Source organism: Somniosus microcephalus, chromosome 9 (assembly GCF_052327205.1).
Source record: "Somniosus microcephalus isolate GS21.2 chromosome 9, FLI_Smic_1.0, whole genome shotgun sequence".
NCBI classification, from domain to species: domain Eukaryota; kingdom Metazoa; phylum Chordata; class Chondrichthyes; order Squaliformes; family Somniosidae; genus Somniosus; species Somniosus microcephalus.
In genome coordinates this window covers 241,563,502-241,587,452 of record NC_140995.1, presented here as the reverse complement: position 1 = coordinate 241,587,452, position 23,951 = coordinate 241,563,502, and the positions used below count along the sequence as shown (strand labels likewise).

At 52.3% G+C, this 23,951-nt stretch overlaps 1 protein-coding gene across 1 annotated transcript in view; it reads left to right on the top strand.

Annotated features, from left to right (window-relative positions):
• Positions 1 to 4,130: 4,130 nt before the first annotated feature.
• dlk2 (delta-like 2 homolog (Drosophila)) overlaps positions 4,131 to 23,951 on the top strand; it is an 82,474-nt gene continuing 62,653 nt past the window's right edge. The window contains exons 1-2 of the mRNA XM_085998070.1: positions 4,131 to 4,212; positions 22,659 to 22,731. Coding sequence (XP_085854196.1) covers positions 4,146 to 4,212; positions 22,659 to 22,731 — 140 coding nt within the window. The 5' untranslated portion in view covers positions 4,131 to 4,145. The remainder of the gene's footprint in view (positions 4,213 to 22,658; positions 22,732 to 23,951) is intronic.

The window sequence follows — 23,951 nt, the reverse complement described above, 5'->3', positions numbered from 1 at the left end:
AATCATACATGTATTTCTGTGCTTTGGCAACATAAGATGTATCTTGTCATGCCAATAAAGCAAATTGAATTGAATTGAATTGAGAGAAACAGTCCAGGTCTATTGCAGAGCCTGCAGCAATGGCCCTTTCCTTTAAGGGAGAAAGAAAGACTTGCATTTCTATGGCGCCTTTCATGACCACCGGATATCTAGGGGGCATAATCTTAGAATAAGGGGCTGCCGTTTCAAAACTGAGATGAGGAGAAACTTCTTCACTCAGAGGGTAATAAATCTATGGAATTTGCTACCTCATAGAGCTGTGGAAGCTGCGACATTAAATAAATTTAAAACGGAGATAGACAGTTTCCTAGCTGATAAGGGAATTAAGGGTTATGGGGAACAGGCAGGGAAGTGGACGTGAGTCTAGGTTCGGATCAGCCATGATCCTATTGAATGGCGGAGCAGGCCCGAGGGGCCGTATGGCCTACTCCTGCTCCTACTTCTTATGTTCTTATCTCAAAGTGCTTTACAGCCAATGAAGTACTGTTTTAAGTGGAGTCACTGTTGTAATGTGGGAAACGCGGCAACCAATTTGCGCACAGCAAGATTCCACAAACAGCAATGTGATAGTGACCAGATTATCTGTTTTTATTATGTTGTTGATAAAGTTGGAGCGGGAGGGAGGGCGGGCGCTGTCGGGAGGGAAGCGGGCGCTGTCTGGAGGGGAGCGGCAGGGCGGGCGCTGTCGGGAGGGGAGCGGGCGCTGTCGGGAGGGGAGCGGCAGGGCGGGCGCTGTCTGGAGGGGAGCGGGAGGGCGGGCGCTGTCGGGAGGGGAGCGGGCGCTGTCTGGAGGGGAGCGGGAGGGAGGGCGGGCGCTGTCGGGAGGGAAGCGGGCGCTGTCTGGAGGGGAGCGGCAGGGCGGGCGCTGTCGGGAGGGGAGCGGCAGGGCGGGCGCTGTCTGGAGGGGAGCGGGCGCTGTCTGGAGGGGAGCGGGCGCTGTCTGGAGGGGAGCGGCAGGGCGGGCGCTGTCGGGAGGGGAGCGGGCGCTGTCGGGAGGGGAGCGGGAGCGGGAGGGCGGGCGCTGTCGGGAGGGGAGCGGGCGCTGTCTGGAGGGGAGCGGGAGGGAGGGCGGGCGCTGTCGGGAGGGAAGCGGGCGCTGTCTGGAGGGGAGCGGCAGGGCGGGCGCTGTCGGGAGGGGAGCGGCAGGGCGGGCGCTGTCTGGAGGGGAGCGGGCGCTGTCTGGAGGGGAGCGGGCGCTGTCTGGAGGGGAGCGGCAGGGCGGGCGCTGTCGGGAGGGGAGCGGGCGCTGTCGGGAGGGGAGCGGGCGCTGTCGGGAGGGGAGCGGCAGGGCGGGCGCTGTCGGGAGGGGAGCGGGCGCTGTCGGGAGGGGAGCGGGCGCTGTCGGGAGGGGAGCGGCAGGGCGGGCGCTGTCGGGAGGGGAGCGGGCGCTGTCGGGAGGGGAGCGGGCGCTGTCGGGAGGGCGGGCGCTGTCGGGAGGGGAGCGGGCGCTGTCGGGAGGGGAGCGGCAGGGCGGGCGCTGTCGGGAGGGGAGCGGGCGCTGTCGGGAGGGGAGCGGGAGGGCGGGCGCTGTCGGGAGGGGAGCGGGCGCTGTCGGGAGGGGAGCGGCAGGGCGGGCGCTGTCTGGAGGGGAGCGGGCGCTGTCGGGAGGGGAGCGGCAGGGCGGGCGCTGTCTGGAGGGGTGCGGGAGGGCGGGCGCTGTCGGGAGGGGAGCGGGCGCTGTCTGGAGGGGAGCGGGAGGGCGGGCGCTGTCGGGAGGGGAGCGGGCGCTGTCGGGAGGGGAGCGGGAGGGCGGGCGCTGTCGGGAGGGGAGCGGGAGGGCGGGCGCTGTCGGGAGGGGAGCGGGCGCTGTCGGGAGGGGAGCGGCAGGGCGGGCGCTGTCGGGAGGGGAGCGGGCGCTGTCTGGAGGGGAGCGGGCGCTGTCGGGAGGGGAGCGGGAGGGGAGCGGGCGCTGTCGGGAGGGGAGCGGGCGCTGTCGGGAGGGGAGCGGCAGGGCGGGCGCTGTCGGGAGGGGAGCGGGCGCTGTCGGGAGGGGAGCGGCAGGGCGGGCGCTGTCGGGAGGGGAGCGGGCGCTGTCTGGAGGGGAGCGGGCGCTGTCGGGAGGGGAGCGGGAGGGGAGCGGGCGCTGTTGGGAGGGGAGCGGGCGCTGTCGGGAGGGGAGCGGCAGGGCGGGCGCTGTCGGGAGGGGAGCGGGCGCTGTCGGGAGGGGAGCGGACGCTGTTGGGAGGGGAGCGGCAGGGCGGGCGCTGTCTGGAGGGGAGCGGCAGGGCGGGCGCTGTCTGGAGGGGAGCGGCAGGGCGGGCGCTGTCTGGAGGGGAGCGGCAGGGCGGGCGCTGTCGGGAGGGGAGCGGGCGCTGTCGGGAGGGGAGCGGACGCTGTCGGGAGGGGAGCGGCAGGGCGGGCGCTGTCTGGAGGGGAGCGGCAGGGCGGGCGCTGTCTGGAGGGGAGCGGCAGGGCGGGCGCTGTCTGGAGGGGAGCGGCAGGGCGGGCGCTGTCTGGAGGGGAGCGGCAGGGCGGGCGCTGTCTGGAGGGGAGCGGCAGGGCGGGCGCTGTCTGGAGGGGAGCGGCAGGGCGGGCGCTGTCTGGAGGGGAGCGGCAGGGCGGGCGCTGTCGGGAGGGGAGCGGGCGCTGTCGGGAGGGGAGCGGACGCTGTCGGGAGGGGAGCGGCAGGGCGGGCGCTGTCTGGAGGGGAGCGGCAGGGCGGGCGCTGTCTGGAGGGGAGCGGCAGGGCGGGCGCTGTCTGGAGGGGAGCGGCAGGGCGGGCGCTGTCTGGAGGGGAGCGGCAGGGCGGGCGCTGTCTGGAGGGGAGCGGCAGGGCGGGCGCTGTCGGGAGGGGAGCGGACGCTGTTGGGAGGGGAGCGGCAGGGCGGGCGCTGTCTGGAGGGGAGCGGCAGGGCGGGCGCTGTCTGGAGGGGAGCGGCAGGGCGGGCGCTGTCTGGAGGGGAGCGGCAGGGCGGGCGCTGTCGGGAGGGGAGCGGGAGGGCGGGCGCTGTCTGGAGGGGAGCGGCAGGGCGGGCGCTGTCGGGAGGGGAGCGGGAGGGCGGGCGCTGTCTGGAGGGGAGCGGCAGGGCGGGCGCTGTCTGGAGGGGAGCGGCAGGGCGGGCGCTGTCGGGAGGGGAGCGGGAGGGCGGGCGCTGTCGGGAGGGGAGCGGCAGGGCGGGCGCTGTCGGGAGGGGAGCGGGAGGGCGGGCGCTGTCGGGAGGGGAGCGGGAGGGCGGGCGCTGTTGGGAGGGGAGCGGGCGCTGTCGGGAGGGGAGCGGCAGGGCGGGCGCTGTCTGGAGGGGAGCGGGAGGGCGGGCGCTGTCGGGAGGGGAGCGGGCGCTGTCTGGAGGGGAGCGGGAGGGCGGGCGCTGTCGGGAGGGGAGCGGGCGCTGTCTGGAGGGGAGCGGCAGGGCGGGCGCTGTCGGGAGGGGAGCGGCAGGGCGGGCGCTGTCGGGAGGGGAGCGGCAGGGCGGGCGCTGTCGGGAGGGGAGCGGGAGGGCGGGCGCTGTCGGGAGGGGAGCGGCAGGGCGGGCGCTGTCGGGAGGGGAGCGGCAGGGCGGGCGCTGTCGGGAGGGGAGCGGCAGGGCGGGCGCTGTCGGGAGGGGAGCGGCAGGGCGGGCGCTGTCGGGAGGGGAGCGGCAGGGCGGGCGCTGTCGGGAGGGGAGCGGCAGGGCGGGCGCTGTCGGGAGGGGAGCGGCAGGGCGGGCGCTGTCGGGAGGCAGGTAATGTCGGCATGGGAGCGGGAGGGTGTGTGCTGCCGGGGAGCGGGAGGGAGTGTTGGGGGGCAGGGAGGGAGGGTCGGCACTGTCGGGAGGGTGGGCGCTGTCAGGAGGGGAGTGGGAGGGTGTGTGCTGTCGGTAGGGGAGCAGGAGGGTGGGTGCTGTAGGGACGGTTGGTGCTTTTGGGAGGCGGGCGGGAGGGTGGGCGCTCTTGAGAGTGGAGCGGGTGGGCGTGTGCTGTCGGTGGGTGGGTGCTGTTTGGAGGGGAGCGGTGTGCGCTGTCGTGAGGCAGGCAGGAGGTTTGGGGGCAGGGAGGGAGGGTTGGCACTGTTGGGAGAGTCGGTGCTGACATGTTGAGTGGAAACTGCAGTGAGCTGCCTGAGGTAGAATCGTCACCTTTAAGTAATTTCTTGTTTCCTTCGTTTCAGGTTTTTACGCCATACAAGTATGAACGCGCTTCGAAGGACAGCTCTTCATCTCTGGACTCTGTCCTTCTTCTGCAGATCCCTTCAAGGTCAGTGGGATTTACCAGCACACGTCAGGCACTGAGCATAGGACTATACACAGCTCTGAGCGCACGTTAGATACTGAGCATGTGGTGAAGGTATTCCCACAGTGCCGTTAGGGAAGCAATTCCAGTATTTTGACCCAACGACGATGAAGGAACGGCGACATATTTCCAAGTCAGGATGGTGTATGATTTGGAGGGAAACTTGCAGGTGATGTTCCCATGTGCTTGCTGCCCATGTCCTTCTCGGTGGTAGAGGTCGCGGGTTTGGGAGGTGCTGCAGAAGAAGCCTTGGCGAGTTGCTGCAGTGCATCTTGTAGCCACTGCAGCCACGGTGCACTGGTGGTGGAGGGAGTGGATGTTTAAGGTGGTGGATTGGGTGCCAATCAAGTGGGCTGCTTTGCCCTGGATGATGTCAAGCTTCTTGTGTTGGAGCTGCACTCATCCAGGCAAGTGGAGAGTATTCCATCACACTCCTGACTTGTGCCTTGTGGATGATGGAAAGGCTTTGGGGAGTCAGGAGATGAGACACTCACCGCAGAATACCTAGCCTTTGACCTGCTCTTGTTGCCACAGTATTTATGTGGCTGGTCCAGTTAAGTTTCTGGTCAAGCCATTGAATGCCAAGACTGTCACTTGTTGGAGATAGTCATTGCCTGGCACTTGTGTGGCGCAAATGTTTTGTCACTTATCAGCCCAAGCCTGAATGTCATCCAGGTCTTACTGCATTCGGACATGGATTGCTTCATTATATAAGGAGTTGCGAATGGAGCTGAACACTGCAATCATCAGCGAACGTCCCCACTTCTGACCTTATGATGGAGGGGAGATCATTGATGAAGCAGCTGAAGATGGTTGGGCCTAGGACACTGCCCTGAGGAACTCCTGCAGCAATGTCCTGGGGCTGTGATGATTGACCTCCAGTAACTATAACCATCTTCCTTTGTGTTCGGTATGACTCCAGCCAGTGGAGAGTTTTCCCCCGATTCCCATTGACTTCAGTTTTACTAGGGCTCCTTGATGCCACACGCTGTCAAATGCTGCCTTGATGTCAAGGGCAGTCACTCCCACCTCGCCTCTGGAATTCAGCTCTTTTGTCTATGTTTGGACCAAGGCTGTAATGAGGTCTGGAGCCGAGTGGTCCTGGCGGAACCCAAACTGAGCATCGGTAAGCAGGTTGTTGGTGAGTAAGTGCCGCTTGATAGCACTGTCGACGGCACCTTCCATCACTTTGCTGCTGATTGAGATTAGACTGACGGGGCAGTAATTGGCCGGATTGGATTTGTCCTGCTTTTTGTAGACAGGACAGACCTGGGCAGTTTTCCACATTGTCTGGTAGATGCCAGTGTTGTAGCTGTACTGGAAGAGCTCGGCTAGTTCTGGAGCACAAGTCTTAACACGACAGCCGGGATGTTGTCGGGCCCATAGTCTTTGCTGTATCCAGTGCGCTCAGCCGTTTCTTGATATCACGTGGAGAGAGTCGAATTGGCTGAAGCCTGGCTTCTGTGATGGTGGGGACTTCTGGATGATCCATCTCCGCCTCCTCCTGTCAGCATTTCTGGCTGAAGATGGTTGCAAACGCTTCAGCCTTGTCTTTTGCACTCGCGTGCTGGGCTCCTCCATCATTGAGGATGGGGATATTCATGGAACCTCCTCCTCCTCCCGTCAGTTGTTTAATGGTCCACCACCAGTCACGACTGGATGTGGCAGGACTGCAGAGCTTTGATCTGATCCGTTCGTTGTGGGATCACTTAGCTCTGTTTACAGCATGCTGCTTCCGCTGTTTAGCATGCATGTAGTCCTGTGTTGCAGCTTCCCCAGGTTGGCACCTCATTTTTAGGTGTGTCTGGTCCTGGCATGCTCTTCTGCACTCCTCATTGATCCAGGGTTGGTCCCTGCCTTGATGGTAACAGTAGAGAGAGGGATATGCCGGGCCATCAGGTTACAGATTGTGGTGGAATACAATTCTGCTGTTGCTGATGGCCCACAGCGCCTCATGAATGCCCAATTTTGAGCTGCTAGATCTGTTCTAAATCTATCCCATTTAGCACGGTGGTAGTGCCACATAACACAATGGAGGGTGTCCTCAGTGTGAAGATGGGATTTTGTCTCCACAAGGACTGTGCAGTGGTCACTACTACCAATGCTATCGTGGACAGATGCATCTGCGACCGGTAGATTGGTGAGGATGAGGTCAAGTAGGTTTTCCTGTCATGCTGGTTCTCTTATCACCTGCCGCAGTCCTAGTCTGGCAGACATGTCCTTCAGGACTTGGCCAGCTTGATCAGTAATGGTGCTACTGAGCCACTCTTGGTGATGGACATTGAAGTCCCCCCACCCAGAGTAAATTCTGTGCCCTTGTTACTCTCAGTGCTTCTTCCAAGTGGTGTTCAACACGGAGGAGTACTGATTCATCAGCTGAGGGAGGACGGTAGGTGGTAATCAGCAGGAGGTTTCCTTGCCCATCCTTGACCTGAAGCCATGAGACTTCATGGGGTCCGGAGTCAATGTTGAGGACTCCCAGGGCTACTCCCTCCCGACTGTATACCACTGTGCCGCCACCCCTGGTGGGTCTGTTGTGCCAGTAGGACAGGACATACCCAGGGATGGTGATGGAGGAATCTGGGACATTGGCTGAAAGGTATGATTCTGTGAGTATGACTGTGTCAGGCTGTTGCTTGACTAGTCTGTGGGACAGCTCTCCCAATTTTGGCACAAGTCCCCAGATGTTAGTGAGGAGGACTTTGCAGGGTCGACTAGGCTGGGTGTGCCGTTGCCGTGTCCGTAGCCGATGCCGAGGTCAATGCCGGGAGATCCGTCTGGTTATATTTTTATTATTGTTTTTCGTAGCGGTTAGTTACAACTGAGTGACTGACTTGCTAGGCCATTTCAGAGGGCAGTTAAGAGTCAACCACATTGCTGTGGGTCTGGAGTCACATATAGACCAGACCGGGTAAGGATGGCAGATTTCCTCCTCTAGATAGAAATCAGTATTTGTAGGGAAATGGTGTTCGTGAAATTGATGGGATTGAGGGCTGATAAATCCCCAGGGCCTGATAATCTACATCCTAGGGTACTTAAGGAAGTGGCCCTAGAAATAGTAGATGCATTGCGGGTCATCTTCCAAAATTCGATAGACTCTGGAACAGTACCCATGGATTGGTGGGTAGCTAATGTTACCTCACTGTTCAAAAAGGGTGGTAGAGAGAAAACGGGGAAATACAGCCTGACATCGGTCGTGGGGAAAATGCTAGAGTCCATTATAAAGGATGTAATAGCAGAACACTTGGAAAAAAGTGACCGGATCGGACAAAGTCAACATGGATTTACAAAAGGTAAATCGTGCTTGACTAATCTACTGGAATTTTTTGAGGATGTAACTGGTAAAATAGATAAGGGAGAACCAGTGGATGTGGTGTATTTGGATTTTCAAAAGGCTTTCAATAAGGTCCCACATAAGAGATTAGCGTGTAAAATTAAGGCACATGGGATTGGGGGCAAGGTATTGACATGGATAGAGAATTGGTTGGCAGACAGAAAGCAAAGAGTTGGAATAAAGGGCACTTTTTCCGAGTGGCAGGCATTGACTAGTGGGGTACCACAGGGATCGGTGCTAGGACCCCAGCTATTCACAATATATATTAATGATCTGGATGAGGGAACTAGATGTAATATCTCCAAGTTTGCAGACGACACAAAGCTGGGTGGGCGTGTGTGCTGTGAGGAGGATACCGAGAAACTCCAGTATGATTTGGACAGGTTGGGTGATTGAGCAGAAGCATGGCAGATGCAATATAACGTGGATAAATGCGAGGTTATCCACTTTGGTGTCAAAAACAGGAAGGCAGATTATTATCTGAATGGCAATAGATTGGGAAAAGGGGAAGTGCAACGAGAACTGGGCGTCCTTGTGCACTAGTTGCTGAAGGTAAGCATGCAGGTGCAGCAGGCGGTTAAGAAGGCAAATGGTGTGTTGGCCTTCGTAGCGAGAGGGTTTGAGTACAGGAACAAGGATGTCTTGCTGCAGTTGTACAGGGCTTTGGTGAGACCACATCTGGAGTATTGTGTGCAGTTTTGGTCACCTTATCTGAGGAAGGATGTTCTTGCCGTGGAAGGAGTTCAGCGAAGATTCACCAGGCTGATACCTGGGATGGCAGGAATGATGTATGAGGAGAGATTGGGTCGAGTGGGCTTGTACTCGCTGGAGTTTAGAAGAATGAGAGGGGATCTCATCGAAACTTATAAAATTCTGACAGGACTAGACAGACTAGATGCTGGAAGGATGTTCCTGATGGTCGGGGAGTCCAGAACCAGGGGTCACAGTCTAAGGATAAGGGGTAAGCCATTTAGGACAGAGATGAGGAGGAATTTCTTCAACCAGAGAGTGGTGAACCTGTGGAATTCTCTACCAAAGAAGGCAGTAGAGGCCAGTTCATTAAATATATTCAAGAAGGAGTTGGATATATTTCTTAAGGCTAGGGGGATCAAGGGATATGGAGAGAAGGCAGGGACAGGGTACTGAATTTGGACAATCAGCCATGATCTCATTGAATGGCGGAGCAGGCTCGAGGGACCGAATGGCCTACTCCTATCTTCTATGTTTCTATGTAAAACCACCAATTACACTACAATTAAATGATATACTCAAGGGCCCTTGGTTACTAGCACTCCCTGATACACAACAGAGACCTTAGAAACTATAACCACAAAAATTAAGACCTTCTAAACTTTATAAACTGTTAACCTTAACTGTCAAATTATAGAGTAGTATAAATACTCACCTGGCCACACTCACCCAATCAGCTGCTTCTTCTTGCCCGCGTCACTTTTTGAATCGTGGCGTGGCTCTGGAACGCCGCCGCCGGTCTGCGAGATTGACTGGCCTTTGAGAAAAAGCCAATGAAAATGAGTTTAAATACTCTACTCTCCTGTTGCTCCCGACACCTGCCTCCTCCTACAGGGTGAAAAGTTAGGAAAAACAAAGGCGAAGCAAGGGAACTCCTCCTTCCACTCCTCACCTAACTACCTGACTCACCCAACTCGCAGCACACTGTTTAAACCGCACTCTCAGTGCAAAATCGCACTTCAAAGCCTGTTTTATAGGCCCTGAAACAAGGGAGACTTGTTGAGACATGCTGAGCCCAGCTACAGGAGAACTAATTTAATCTAGTTTCCCTAATTAACTGCCTTCAGCTGCTCTGAATTGTAGGCCTTGTATATCCCTTTATAACCCTGCTTAAAGCTGGGAAATTTCGATTTTAAACAGTAGACAGTCGCAGTAAATGTGGAGAGAGACACACAGGCTGCAAGATTCTCAGCAGCTCAGCTCAGCTCTGCTCGGTGCTGTGTGAATGGGCTGCTCCACACCCCGGCTGCTCGCGGGGAATGCCAGTGCGGAGGACCCAGGGTGGAAGACCCAGAGGAGAGTGTCCTAGGCGGGAGACCCAGCATGGAGGACCCCAGGCGGGGGGCCCAGGGCGGTGCGGCTTGTCGGCAGAAGTGGAGTCGGGTGTGTAAAGTCCGCGCCTCAATAATACATGGACTTCGGGAGAACAGTTTAACAGGTACTTTACTGAACAAGAGGCAGCTTGAAACTGAAACTACAGAAGCCTGCTAGGGCCTTTTATACAGGGGTGGTCACTGCCGGTACTGCAGTCTAAGACCAGTTATTCCCTTAAAGGTACATACACAACAATTCCTCCCCTTTTAGATAAACTACATAACATTCATTTAACAACTAAATAATAACTAATTACAATTACAATTTTCTCAGTAATATATACATCAACTGGAATAGTCATTTATAAGTTCAGTCTTTGAGGAGGCTTCCTGATCTGGACTGGATAGCGCCTTTCTCGAGTATCCTGTTCTGGCGGTGGAGTCAATTTTGGCTCATTGTCATTGGTTGGTTCGTCAGCTTCCAATACCCCTGCTTCTGAGGTAGACGCAATCTGTACTTCGGGCTCATTACCAGGTGCACATGCTTGTGGTACAGGTTTGGCTTGTTCCTGTGACTCTAGAATCTGGTCAGCATGGCGTCTCACGATGCTCTCTCCAACGTCCACTGTGTACATTAGTGGTCCCTGCTGTGTGCATATCGTGCCTGGCTGCCATTTTTCTGTTCGGTAGTCGCGGGCCAAGACTGGTTGCCCTATCTTGAAGCTCCTGGTTGGCTTCTCATTTATGTGCTGGAACTGCTTATCCTCAACATCTCGTCTTATGTTTGGTTTGAGCAAATCCAAGCGACATCTTAGTCTCCGGTTGAAAAACAGTACGGCTGGAGTTTGGTTGGTTACTGCATGTGTCGCATTCCGGTAAGCAAACAGGAAGTTATCCACCTTGTGTTGCAGTGGTATGTCGTCATTATACATTGCCTTTATGGCCTTTTTAAAGGTCTGAACAAACCTCTCAGCCAATCCATTTGTGGCTGGATGATATGGGGCAGATGTGTAATGTTTCACCCCATTATTCTTCAGGAACCTCCGGAAATCCTCAGACACAAACTGTGGGCCATTGTCGGAACAGATCTGTTCTGGCAACCCATTCCTGGCGCAGTTGGTCCTTAGGACTGCAATAGTTTTCTCCGTGGTGGTGGAGGACATTTTAATGACCTCTGGCCATTTCGAATGGCCGTCCACAGCGATTAGAAACATTGAGTCCATAAATGGACCAGCGAAATCAATGTGTACCCGTTGCCATGGAGATGAGGGCCACTCCCATGGATGTAGCGGGGCCTGTGGTGGAGCGTTTTGGACCTTCTGGCATCCTGTGCATCTCTTGGTCATATCCTCGATTTCTTTATCGATTCCCGGCCACCACACAAACGCCCTGGCTAGGCTCTTCATTTTTACCCCTCCCAGATGACCCTTGTGAAGCTCATTGAGCACTCTATCTCTCAACTTGGGTGGAATTACCACTCGGGATCCACACATCAAGGTTCCCTGGCACACTGACAGCTGTTTCCTCCTTGGCGAGAATGCTGGCAACAGTGAGTCGCCATGTGCTGGCCATCCCTTCACCGTCAAATCATAGACCCGAGAGAGTGTCGGGTCATTTCGGGTTTCCTTCTCAATACTTGCGTTTGTAACAGGCAAACATTCGACTATGGTCGCATGGAATATCTCCACAGGGTCCACTGCAGGTGCTTCTTCCGCCGTAGGCAACGGTAGGCGCGACAGCCCATCAGCGTTTCCATGTTGTTTCGTACCTTTGTACTCTATGTCATACTGATGTGCCCCTTGAAAAAGTGACCATCTTTGCAGCCGTTGCGCCATCATCACCGGAACGCCCTTCTTTGCGTTAAAAATTGAGACCAGGGGTTGATGATCAGTCAGTAGAGTGAATTTCTGCCCGTGCAGATAGTGATTGAACTTCTTCACCACCACCCCACACCAGGCTGAGGGCCTCCCTGTCAATCTGGGCATAGTTACGCTCGGCTGAGGCTAGCGAGCGCGATGCAAAGGCAATTGGCCTCTCTGAACCGTCACGGAATTTGTGTGACAGCACTGCTCCAATGCCGTAAGGTGACGCATCACATGCCAACCGAATCGGTAGTGTTGGGTTGTCGTGGGCCAATACTTCTTTCGAAGTGATTTGGTATTTACATTCCTGAAAGGCACGCTTACACTCATCACTCCATTTCCATGTTACACCAGTTTGAAGGAGGGCGTTCAGTGGGTGCAGAATTGTAGATAAATTCAGCAAGAACTTATGGTAGTAGTTCAGCAACCCGAGGAACGACCTCAGTTGCGACACATTTTCTGGTGCTGGAGCCTTGACTACAGCCTCAATCTTGTCCGGCGACTTATGCAACCCTTCCTCATCAATCATGTGGCCACAATACGAGATTTGTCTCCTGAAGTACTTGCATTTGGGACGGTTGGCTTGTAGCCCATATTCCTGCAATCTCGTGAGCACCTGTTCTAGGTTGGCAAGGTGTTCATTGTCATTTTCGCCCGTAACCAGGATGTCGTCCAAATAACACTGCGTCCCCGGGATCCCTTGCAGGACTTGTTCCATTGCCCTCTGCCACATAGCCGGGGCTGATGCTACCCCAAATACCAGTCAATTGTACTGGTAAAGGCCTTTGTGAGTGTTTATCGTGAGGTATTTCCTAGATGCTTCTTCCACCTCCATTTGTAGATACGCTTGAGCCAGGTCAATCTTTGTAAAACGTTTCCCTCCAGATAGTGAGGCGAAAATATCTTCTATCCGCGGAAGCGGATACTGTACTGTGTGCAGGACTGGGTTCACAGTCACCTTGAAGTCCCCACAGATGCGAACCTTCCTTGGCTCCCCAGGCGTGCTGCTCAATGCTTTCTTCATTACAGGAACGATGGGTGTGGCCCACTCGCTCCAGTCCACCTTAGACAGCACCCCCGAACGCTCCAGACTCTCCAGTTCAGCTTCCACAGCTGGGCGTATCGCGTATGGCGCCGGTCTGGCCTTGAAAAGTTTTGGGGTTGCGTTATCCTCAATCTTTATGGTTGCCTTTACTCCTTTTAGATTCCCAAGTCCTTGTTGGAATACCTCTTCCGCGTCAGATAGAATTTGTGACAGACGTCCAGGTGCGACGTCATCATCTTTTTTGTCAGTCACAGTTAGTGCCAGAATGGAATGCCAATCCAATTGTAGTCTTCGGATCCATTCGCGTCCCAATAATGGTGGTCCTCCATCTCGTAGTATATACATGTATAGTTTCTGTGTTTCCTTTCTGTTATATTCAACTGGCACCCTTATTTTTCCTCTGGGGTAGACCTTTTGCCCCATGTATGTCTTCAATACAATGGATGTGTCCTTTAAGGGTATGTGTGAGAATAGCCGCTCGTAGTCTCGTCGATTCATGACAGTTAGGGCTGATCCTGTGTCCAATTCCATCTTCACTGGGGACCCTGCTATCATGAGGGTGACCCAAATGGTTCGGTGATCTTCTTTTGCGATCACGTTGTGTAGCTTTAAACAACTTAGTCGCCTGCTCCCGGAGTCCTTATCTCACTCCTGATCTTCTGAACTACTATCTGTCAGTTTCTTTACTTTCCTGTACTGTTCCTTAGTAGTTCTTGTCATGTTGGTCTTCTTTCCCGACCTGCAGACTCTTGCTATATGTCCCATCTTCCCGCATTGCCTGCATATTTTGTCTTTAAACCAGCAGTCCTTCTGCTCATGGGTTGTTCTGCCGCAGCAATAGCACTTTTCGGCTCCATACGCCATTTCGTTAGCGCTGTATTCTTGTGGTTTCTGTTGTATTTCCGCAGCTCCCCGTGCTGCTGCTTCGTAGGATACTGCCACGCTGAAAGCCTGTTCTAGCGTCAGGTCCTTTTCCGAAAGTAGTCGTTTCTGGGTTCCTTCACTCTGGAGCCCGCAGACAAACTTATCCCGTAAGGTGTCTGCCAGTCCTGCTCCGAACTGGCAGTGCTTCGATAACTTGCGTAGTTCCATAAGATAGTCAGCATTGCTCTCATCTTTGTGCTGGTTTCTTTTATGGAACTTGAATCTTTCTGCTATCAGCAGTGGTGTAGAGCTTAGGTGTTCCTGTAAGATATGAACAATCTCCTCAACTTTTCTCCATTGGTTTAGCTGGGGTAATTAAATTCCGCAATAGGCCGTACGTATTCGCACCCATCAGATTTAATAATACTGACGCCCTCTTTCCATCGGCCACCTCATTTGCCTTGCAGTACACTTCAATTCTTTCTACATACGTGGTCCAGTCTTCTACCTCGTTGTCGAAAGCAGTGATACTGCCACTTTTCGGCATCTTGGGCGATTTAAAATGGCGCCTCCTGCGCTTTTGCTTCTTCCCCAATGAAATAAAATGGCGCCTCCCGCGCTTTTGCTTCTTCCCCAACGGGATAAAATGGCGCCTCCCGCGCTTTTGCTTCTTCCCCAACGGGATAAAATGGCGCCTCCCGCGCTTTTGCTTCTTCCCCTTACTGCCACGCTGCTCCTAGCGTTCTACGGGGTAATGGCGGCGACCCGCAGCTTCGGCGCGCCTGGCTTTCCTTCCCCCCCCCCCCCCGTTTAGTTTCTCTCCGCTGTCCTGATCTCGAGCACCGACCGCGCCCTGTGCGCTCCACCCTCTCTTGTTTTCTTTTCCCGGCAACGCTGCGTGGCCCGATTTGTAGAGCCGCTCGATCGAGCTTGAGCCCGCCGCAGTCCGGAAGGGTCAGCGCGCTACCTGCTACCAGCATGATTCGCTGGAACCACAGTCTCTCCCGCAATTCTCCAAACACCGATGGATTCTTTGGGCGGTTGCCCTCGGTCGACGCCCGTTGCTCAGACTACGACCTTCCAGGACCTTCCTTTCAGGCGAGATCCCCGTGAGATGATGCCACACTGCAGGTGAATTCGAACTTACTCGTCGCCACTGTAAAGTCCGCGCCTCAATAATACACGGACTTCGGGAGAACAGTTTAACAGGTACCTTACTGAACAAGAGGCAGCTTGAAACTGAAACTACAGAAGCCTGCTAGGGCCTTTTATACAGGGGTGGTCACTGCCGGTACTGCAGTCTAAGACCAGTTATTCCCTTAAAGGTACATACACAACAGGGTGATGCTGTGGGTGAGCATGCTGTACAGTTTCTAAGGTTGAAGAACGGTCTCTGGCCCGAATGAATTCCAGCGGTGTAGTGTATGTAACCTGTACCACCTTAAGAGGATACCTTAAGGTGATGGACTACTTTTTCATGGCTCCTGTACATTGTAGTACCGGTGGTGACCACACCGGTATATAAACCCTGCGGAGCAGTGTATCCCAGTTCAGCCCTGACCCTCAATCACTAAAGACCTGTTTAATTACTTCTGTAGTCTGTGTCCTGTTATTCAGCATAACTACATTTGAAAACACAGACTCAACAGTGGCGACGAGTCTGATCTTACCTAGCGGCAGTTGCATCAAAGGAAGCTTCGTCCTCTGAAACGGGCGTCGAACAAGGACATCCACCCTCAACATCCTGCTGGGCACTGCATCGCACGGGAGGCCATCGGGAACCCGGGTTGGTTTCTGGCCACGAAGTCAAACATCAGTGAACATCCCTTCAACGACAGCGGCGGGTAAGCCCGATCGAGCGGCACGGTGGGGGGGGGGGGGGGGAAGTCGGCCGAGTTGTCAGTAAGAGAAGGGGAGGGAAAACGACGAAAAGGGCGGAGAACACGACCGCAGCCAGTGTCAGGGGCCGGACTGCAATCGGGGCAGAGACGCACAGCAGCCAGAAAAGCGTTTATGACCACAAGGGCCGCGGGAGCAGCGGGGAACAAGAGCAGCAGCGTAGGGGAAAATAAAGGACCGCTGGGAGGCGTGAACGGCAACAGCGTGGGAATCGCCATTTTGAGTTGGCGGGGGAAGAAGACAAGCGCGGGAAGCCGCCATTTTGAAAAAATAAAATAAAATAATCATATCCGAAGGAAAGGAACCTCAACAAGGATGCCAAAAACGGGTAACATCACTGCTTTTGATAATGATGTGGAAGATTGGGCCACTTATGTGGAACGCATTGAAGTTTACTGTACAACGAATGAGGTACCGGAGGATAAGAAAGCACTAACCCTATTAAACTCGATGGGTGCGAAGACGTACGGGTTATTAAGGAACCTTGTAACACCAGATAAACCGGTAGGGAAGAGTTTCGCGGATATTGTTACTATCCTGCAAGAGCATTTAAACCCCACACCGCTGCTGATAGCAGAACGATTTAAATTCTACAAAAGAATTCAACTTAAAGAAGAAAGCAACGCTGAATTCCTAACCGAACTGCGCAAGTTATCAAAGTACTGTCAGTTCGGTACAGGACTAGCAGACGCACTGAGAGATCAGTTTGTGTGTGGGCTCCTAAGGGAAGGAACCCAGAAGCGACTGCTAGAGGAAAAGGACCTTACGCTGGACAAAGCTTTCAGCATTGCAGCATCGCACGAGGCAGCAGCACGAGGCGCTGCAGAGATACAGCAAAGGCCATTGGAATTCAGCACCAATGAAATGGCATTGGGCGCAGTAAAGTGCTATCGTTGCGGAAGGACAACGCATGACCAGAACCAGTGCTGGTTCAAAGATAAAGAATGCAGGCAATGTGGCAAACTTGGTCACATAGCGAGAGTATGCCGGTCAGGAAAGAAGGCAAAAAGTCGCCGCAGGAGAAGTACAAAAAAGTACACAAGGTGACAGAGAACAGTTCGGATGAACAGAAGATGGATTCAGACTCCAGCAGTAAGGAACTGGGTTGTCTAAAAATACATAATGTGGGTAACACAGCAGACCACCAGACTATCTGGGTTATGCTTCGGATAGCAGGAGTCCAAGTGAAGATGGAATTGGACACTGGATCGGCATTAACGGTCATGAATAAGCAAGATTACAAAAGGTTATTCTCGCACATTCCCCTGAGGGATACGGAGATTGTATTGAAAACATACACGGGGCAAATAGTATACCCCAAAGGAAAGATACAAGTAAACGTGGTCTACAATGGTAAAGAAAGTCAGAAAATGGACTTGTATGTGTTACCTGATGGGGGTCCGCCACTACTGGGGCGGGAATGGATCCGGAGAATAAATGTGGACTGGCATTCCATTCAAGCACTGACTGTAGATGCCTGTAAGGAGGACGACGTCAAACCTAAACGACTGTCCAAAATATTAGACGATGCTAAGGAGGTGTTCTAACAGGGACTGGGAACACTGAAAGGAATTACGGCAAACATCAAAGTTGAAGAACATACAAACCCAAAATTTTTCAAAGCCAGACCGGTACCTTATGCGATACGACCTACATAGAAACATAGAAGATAGGAGCAGGAGTAGGCCATTCGGCCCTTCGAGCCTGCTCCGCCATTCAACGAGATCATGGCTGATCATCCAAACCCTAGCACCCGGTCCCTACACCGACAGCCATCCCACACAAGCCCTATCCCCATAACCCCGCGTATTTAACCCCCCTAACGCTAAGGGCCAATTTTTTTACCATGGCCAATCAACCTAACCCGCACATCTTTGGACTGTGGGAGGAAACCGGAGCACCCGGAGGAAACCCACGCAAACACGGGGAGAATGTGCAAACTCCACACACAGTCACCCGAGGCCGGATTTGAACCCGGGTCCCTGGCGCTGTGAGGCAACAGTGTTAACCACTATGCCACCGTGCTGCTGTGGAAGCAGAGCTGGAAGGGCTAGAACGTTCAGGGGTACTGTCCAAGGTGGACTGGAGCGAGTGGGCCACACCCATTGTTCCTGTCATGAAGCGTTCGTTGAGCAACAAGCCGGGGGAACCTGGGAAGGTTCGCATCTGTGGCAATTTCAAGATCACTGTTAATCCGGTTCTTCACATGGTGCAATATCCGCTTCCACGGATTGAAGCTATCTTCGCTTCGCTGTCTGGCGGGAAACACTTCACCAAGATAGACCTGGCGTAGGCGTACCTACAGATGGAAGTTGATGAAGCGTCACGCCAGTATCTCACGATCAACACATATAAGGGCTTATATCGGTATAATAGACTGGTTTTTGGAGTGGCATCGGCTCCAGCGATTTGGCAAAGGGCCATGGAGCAGGTATTGCAGGGAATCCCAGGCACACAATGCTACCTGGACGACATCCTGATTACAGGAGATGACGATAAGGATCACCTCGCGAATTTGGAGCAGGTGCTCATCAGATTGAAAGAATATGGGCTCAGAGTTAATCGCCAGAAATGTGAGTTCTTTCAAAAGCAAATCTCGTACTGCGGCCACGTCATTGACCAGGAGGGGCTCCATAAGTCACCTGACAAGATCGAAGCTGTTGTGAAAGCTCCTGCTCCGGAAAATGTATCCCAGTTGAGGTCGTTCCTTGGGTTGGTTAACTATTACCACAAGTTTCTTCCAAATTTATCCACGGTGTTACACCCGCTAAACACTCTTTTGCATATGGGAATACCATGGAAGTGGAGCGATGATTGTAAGCGGGCTTTTCAAAAGAGCAAGGCACTGATCACCTCTAAGGAAGTGTTGGCTCACTTTAACCCAACGCTGCCTATTCGCTTAGCTTGTGATGCTTCTCCATATGGTATCAGGGCAGTGCTCTCACAAGTTTCCAAATGGCTCGGAAAGGCCAGTCGCGTTCGCATCCAGATCATTGACCTCCGCTGAGCGCAACTATGCTCAGATAGATAGGGAGGCTCTCAGCCTCGTGTGGGGAGTTCAGAAATTTAACCATTACCTGCAAGGCCAAAAGTTTATGCTGCTGACAGATCACCAGCCGTTGGTTTCCATTTTCAACCCTAAGAAGGGTGTTCCAGTAATGACGGCACAGAGGCTTCAGAGATGGTCCCTTTTCCTAGGGGCACATCAATATGATATTGAATTCAAAGGCACAAAGCAACATGGTAATGCTGATGGGCTGTCGCGCCTGCCACTACCTACAGCGGAAGAGGCACCGGCAGTTGACCCTGTCGAGATATTTCACTCGACCATCATCGAATGCTTACCAGTCACCAATGCGGGTATTGAGAGAGAGACCCGAAACGACCCGACACTGTCTCGGGTCTACGACTTGACAGTGAAGGGATGGCCAACACATGGCGAACCACTGTTACCAGCATTCTCAGCCAGACGAGAACAGCTGTCCGTATGTCAAGGAACATTGATGTATGGAACAAGGGTGATTATTCCTCCTAAATTAAGGGAGAGAGTTGTGAAAGAATTGCATGAAGGTCATCTGGGGGGAGTCAAGATGAAAAGCCTTGCTAGGGCTTATGTGTGGTGGCCAGGTATTGACAAACAAATAGAGGATCTGACTAAAAGCTGCTCAGGGTGCCAGAAAGTTCAAAATGCACCTCCAATTGCACCGCTGCATCCGTGGGAATGGCCTTCAACCCCATGGCAACGTGTGCATATCGACTTTGCAGGTCCATTCATGGATTCCATGTTTTTGATAGCAGTAGACGCACATTCTAAATGGCCAGAAGTGATTAAGATGTTGACCACTACCTCTGAGAAGACGATCGCAGTTCTAAGAACCATATTTGCAAGGAATGGGTTGCCGGAACAAATATGTTCAGACAACGGACCACAGTTCGTGTCAGAAGAATTCCAGAAATTCATGAAAAAGAATGGGGTGAAACACTATACATCTGCCCCATATCATCCGGCTACAAATGGGTTGGCCGAGAGATTTGTACAAACGTTCAAAAAGGCGATGAAGGCCATGAGCGAAGACCATATTCCACTACAACACAAGGTGGACAATTTCCTGATGGCGTATCGAAACGCCACACATGCAGTGACAAATCAAAGCCCTGCCATAATGTTCTATAACAGGAGGTTGCGGTCCCGGTTGGATTTGTTAAAACCCAATGTGCGAAGGGAAGTCGAAAACAAGCAATTCCAGCATGTAAATAACAAGGCCACTCGTAGTTTCGAAATAGGACAACCAGTGTTGGCCAGGGACTATAGGGATGATAAATGGCAATCCGGAACAATTCGTGCCCGACAAGGACCCTTGATGTACACGGTAGACGTTGGAGAGAACGTAATACGACGTCATGCTGACCAACTTGTGGAATCGAGAACAAGGGTCGACCCCATGTCTACGGCAGAGACACCAGTTGAAGAATTTATTGAGCCTGTAGCATCTACCTCAGACTCGAATGTACATGATGATGTTCAATCCATAGGAGATCAAATGGATGAGTCATCCCAGCAACGAGAACCAGAGACCCCTGAAAGGTGTTATCTGGCCCGGATCAGGAGGCCTCCTCAGAGACTGAATCTTTGAACAGTTTTGTGTGAAAATTGTATATATGTTATCCATGTAATGTTTAATTTGGGGTGTACACTGTTAAGCTAAAAGGGGAGGAATTGTAGTGTATGTAACCTGTACCACCTTAAGAGGATACCTTAAGGTGATGGACTACTTTTTGATGGCTCCTGTACATTGTAGTACCGGTGGTGACCACACTGGTATATAAACCCTGCGGAGCAAAGTGTATCCCAGTTCAGCCCTGACCCTCAATCACTAAAGACCTGTTTAATTACTTCTGTAGTCTCTGTCCTGTTATTCAGCATAACTACATTTGAAAACACAGACTCAACAAGCGGCCCCGCCTGTGCTCCATCTGGTGGCAGCTGGGAGGCTATGTTTTGGTGATGGGATCGGGTTTGTGCGCCGCCATTCTGGTGGAGGAAAGACAGACTGCTTCCATCTGTAGCATGGCGCATGAGCGGCCATAAGATGGGAAAAGAGAACGGAATAAAAGTGGGGAAAAAAAGGAAGATAAAAGACAAAACAAAGTAATATCGGCAAGGAATACTGAGTATTTTGATGGTTGGGTCCTGTGAGCGATAACAGCAAGTAGAAGAAAATTTGAGTATTCAATCTTTACGAGATTTGAGAAAGTGATTGGCTTCTTTTCCGTGGAAAAGCTGAGGACCGTGGACAAGGATTGTGACATTACATGGTTAGACGGCATCAAGTGAAAACAAGGAGTTATTAGATTGCCAATAGGACTGGCGTAGAACTGGTATTCACTTGTTTTGTTGAAGAAGTTTCTGGTTTTCTGGTTGAAAGCAGTCTACTTGAAGCTTTAATTGATTTCTGATAAGGCTATGGGACTTTGTACATTGTGATGTTAATTAGTGTTTATGTGGAATTTACTTTGAGATTATTGCCTAGTAAATGATATGTCTTACAAAAAGGAGAAAAATAAGTTAACAGCGGAAAGTTAAAAGGGGAAAAAAATAGATAAAATAAATTATATTGCTAAGAAATCTGAGTACTTCAACGGCTGGGTTCTGGATTGAACGAACGCTCGAGTGAACGCATGCCGCAGACACAAATGATACGCATGCACGCACAATGGAACTTGCATTCGACCGAATGAACGGATGAACGAACGCACGCATGCTCGCACGTAGATACAAATGGCACGCATGCACGCACAATGGAACTTGCGCTCGAGTGAACAAGCGAACGGATGATTGAACAATTGAATGAGTAAACGATGCCAGTAGGACTGGCGTGATATGGTTTTTTTTTCTTGGTTTATTGAAATAGTGGTAGTTTGTACTGTAAATATTATTTATTTGTAAAAAATGATCATTGCATTTATATTAACCATAAAGCTGTTTTTTAAGGCTTTATTCTTTTCTTATTGTGGTCAATGGATGTAATGGATTTACTTTGTAATTGATGAGTTGTATAAGTACTGTTGTACTTGAATAAAGAATTTTTAAAAACAGTAAATGTGAAACAAACAAGTTTGATTTTAGTAACCAGTTAAGTCTCCCTGACTCACCCAAGTGACTCACCCAACTCGCAGCACTCTGTTGAAAAACCTAGGTGAGTGGGTTTAGGTGTTATCAGGGGCAGCCCTGGTGTTTGACTCTCTCTCTCGTGCTCGCTCGCGCGCTCTCTCTCTCTCTCTCTCTCTCTCTCTCTCTCTCTCTCTCTCTCACACTGGGTGAGGGGGTTTAGGTGGGATCAGGGGCAGTCCTGGTGTTTGACTCTCTCTCTCTCTCTCTCTCTCTCTCTCTCGTGCTCTCGTTCTCTCTCTCTCGTGCTCTCGTTCTCTCTCTCTCAGTTCAGTTCAGTTCAGTTCAAATGCTTTATTGGCATGAAAGTTTACAGAGAACCATATTGCCAAAGCTTACATAGCAAAAAGGTACAGTTTTCCAACATTCTGTAGGTGTCAATCGATTTGACATTTGTTGGGTATATACAATATTACTTTTAAACAATATTAATTTTAAACAGTCTTTCTACTTCATTTGGTACGTTCAATATTAATTTTAAACAGTCTTACTTTTAAACAGTCCTCAGGTTGTGACATGTTGTTACATATTTAGCCCCAAGGTATGGTCTGTCTCCTTCTCCTAGGACTAATCTCAATTTTGACAGATCATCCAATTCCTTGAAATCTGGGGTTGTTTGGCTTAGTTTGTTGAATAATATGTTTCTTGATGTGTTGAATTTTTCGCATTTTAGGAGGAAATGCATTTCTGTTTCAACCTCGCCAGCCAGACATTGATCGCATATTCTATTCTCTCTAGGCTGCCAGGATTTCTTGTATCTGCCTTTTTCAATTTCCAGTTGGTGGTCGCTTAGTCTGTACCTGGTGAGGGTCTGTCTCTGTTTTGTGTCTCTGATGGTCGTGAGGTAGTCTGCCAGTTTATATTCTCTTTTTAGGGCCCTCTCTCTCACTGGGTGAGGGGCTTTAGATGTGTTCAGGGTCAGCCCTGCTGTTAGCCTCGCTCTCACTCTCTCTCACTGGGTGAGTGGGCTTAGGAGTGATCAGGGGCAGCCCTGGTGTTTGACTCTCTATAGCTGTGTGAGGGTGTTTAGTTGGGATCGGGGCAGCCCTGGTGTTTAACCCTCTCCCTCTCTCCTTTTTCTCTCTCTCTCTCTCTCTCTCTTGCTGGGTGAGGGGTTTAGGTGTGATCAGAGGCAGCCCTGGTGTTTGACTCTCTCTCTCTCTCCTGTCTCTAGGTGTGCAGTTGATGCCATGCGAACCTGGCTGTAACCTGGCACACGGACATTGCGATGAGTTTGGTGAATGCAGGTACAGTTCGCAGAGTTAACCACAGGTTGTAGAAGATCGTAAATCTAACAGAAACTGCACAAATGGAAAGTTTGGACCAAGCCTGGATCTTGACCAGTTGATTGACGTCCAATCCCGGCGCAGCAATTCCACGTCCGAATCCAATGCGCTAAATCCGGTGCATTGATTGCACACTCAATCGCAGTTTATTGTATCCAGGCCCAAACCCATTGTATCAATTCCTAGTGTATCCAGGTCCAATCCCAGTGTACAGTTGATTTTGCACTGAAACAGGAGGAGGGCCTCCATCTGATGACTCTTTCTCTCTTCCTGATGTCCTGAGTTGGTGGAGATCAGGGGATTAAGGTGCAAGTGGGGAGGGAAACATGAATTGAAGTGAGGATGAATCCCCTCCACTCAAGGCCAAGCTCAATGCTAGAGTGGCTGAGATGCGGGTGTGTGGGGGACACAATCTGGTTGGGATGGAGGCGGGTGAACCTGTCCTCGGCCTCTTGCTGCCCTCTGTTCACCTACACGACAATCCTCCCCCAAACATGATTCTCAACCATTTCCTCTCCCATGTTGAAGTCAGTTGCTCTGTACACAGCATGGATTCTGTTAACAAGAATGAATTAACATAATTAGCAGTGATTATTAAGTTAAATTAGAACTGAAACTCGAAATATTTTGTCACTCAAACCCCGAGTGGTTCAAGGAGCAACTGAAACTGACTCTTCGATCCAGGTAGTTGTGTTCTTTAGCCTCTAATGTGGCCAAAGTGTGTCCATTTACATCTCTTCCTGTGGTGTATCCAGCATTCGATTGGACCTCTCGATTTTAGATCCAATGATCTGGGACCCCTCGATATAGATCCAATGACTCGGGACCTCTGGATTTAGATCCAATGATCTGGGACCTTTCGATATAGATCCAATGATCTGGGTCCCCTCGATTTAGATCCAATGACCCGGGACCTCTCGATTTAGATCCAATGACTCGGGACCTCTCGATTTAGATCCAATGACCCGGGACCCCTCGATTTAGATCCAATGACCCGGGACCTCTCGATTTAGATCCAATGATCCGGGACCTCTCGATTTAGATCCAATGACCCGGGACCTCTCGATTTAGATCCAATGACCCGGGACCTCTCGATTTAGATCCAATGATCCGGGACCTCTCGATTTAGATCCAATGATCCGGGACCTCTCGATTTAGATCCAATGATCCGGGACCTCTCG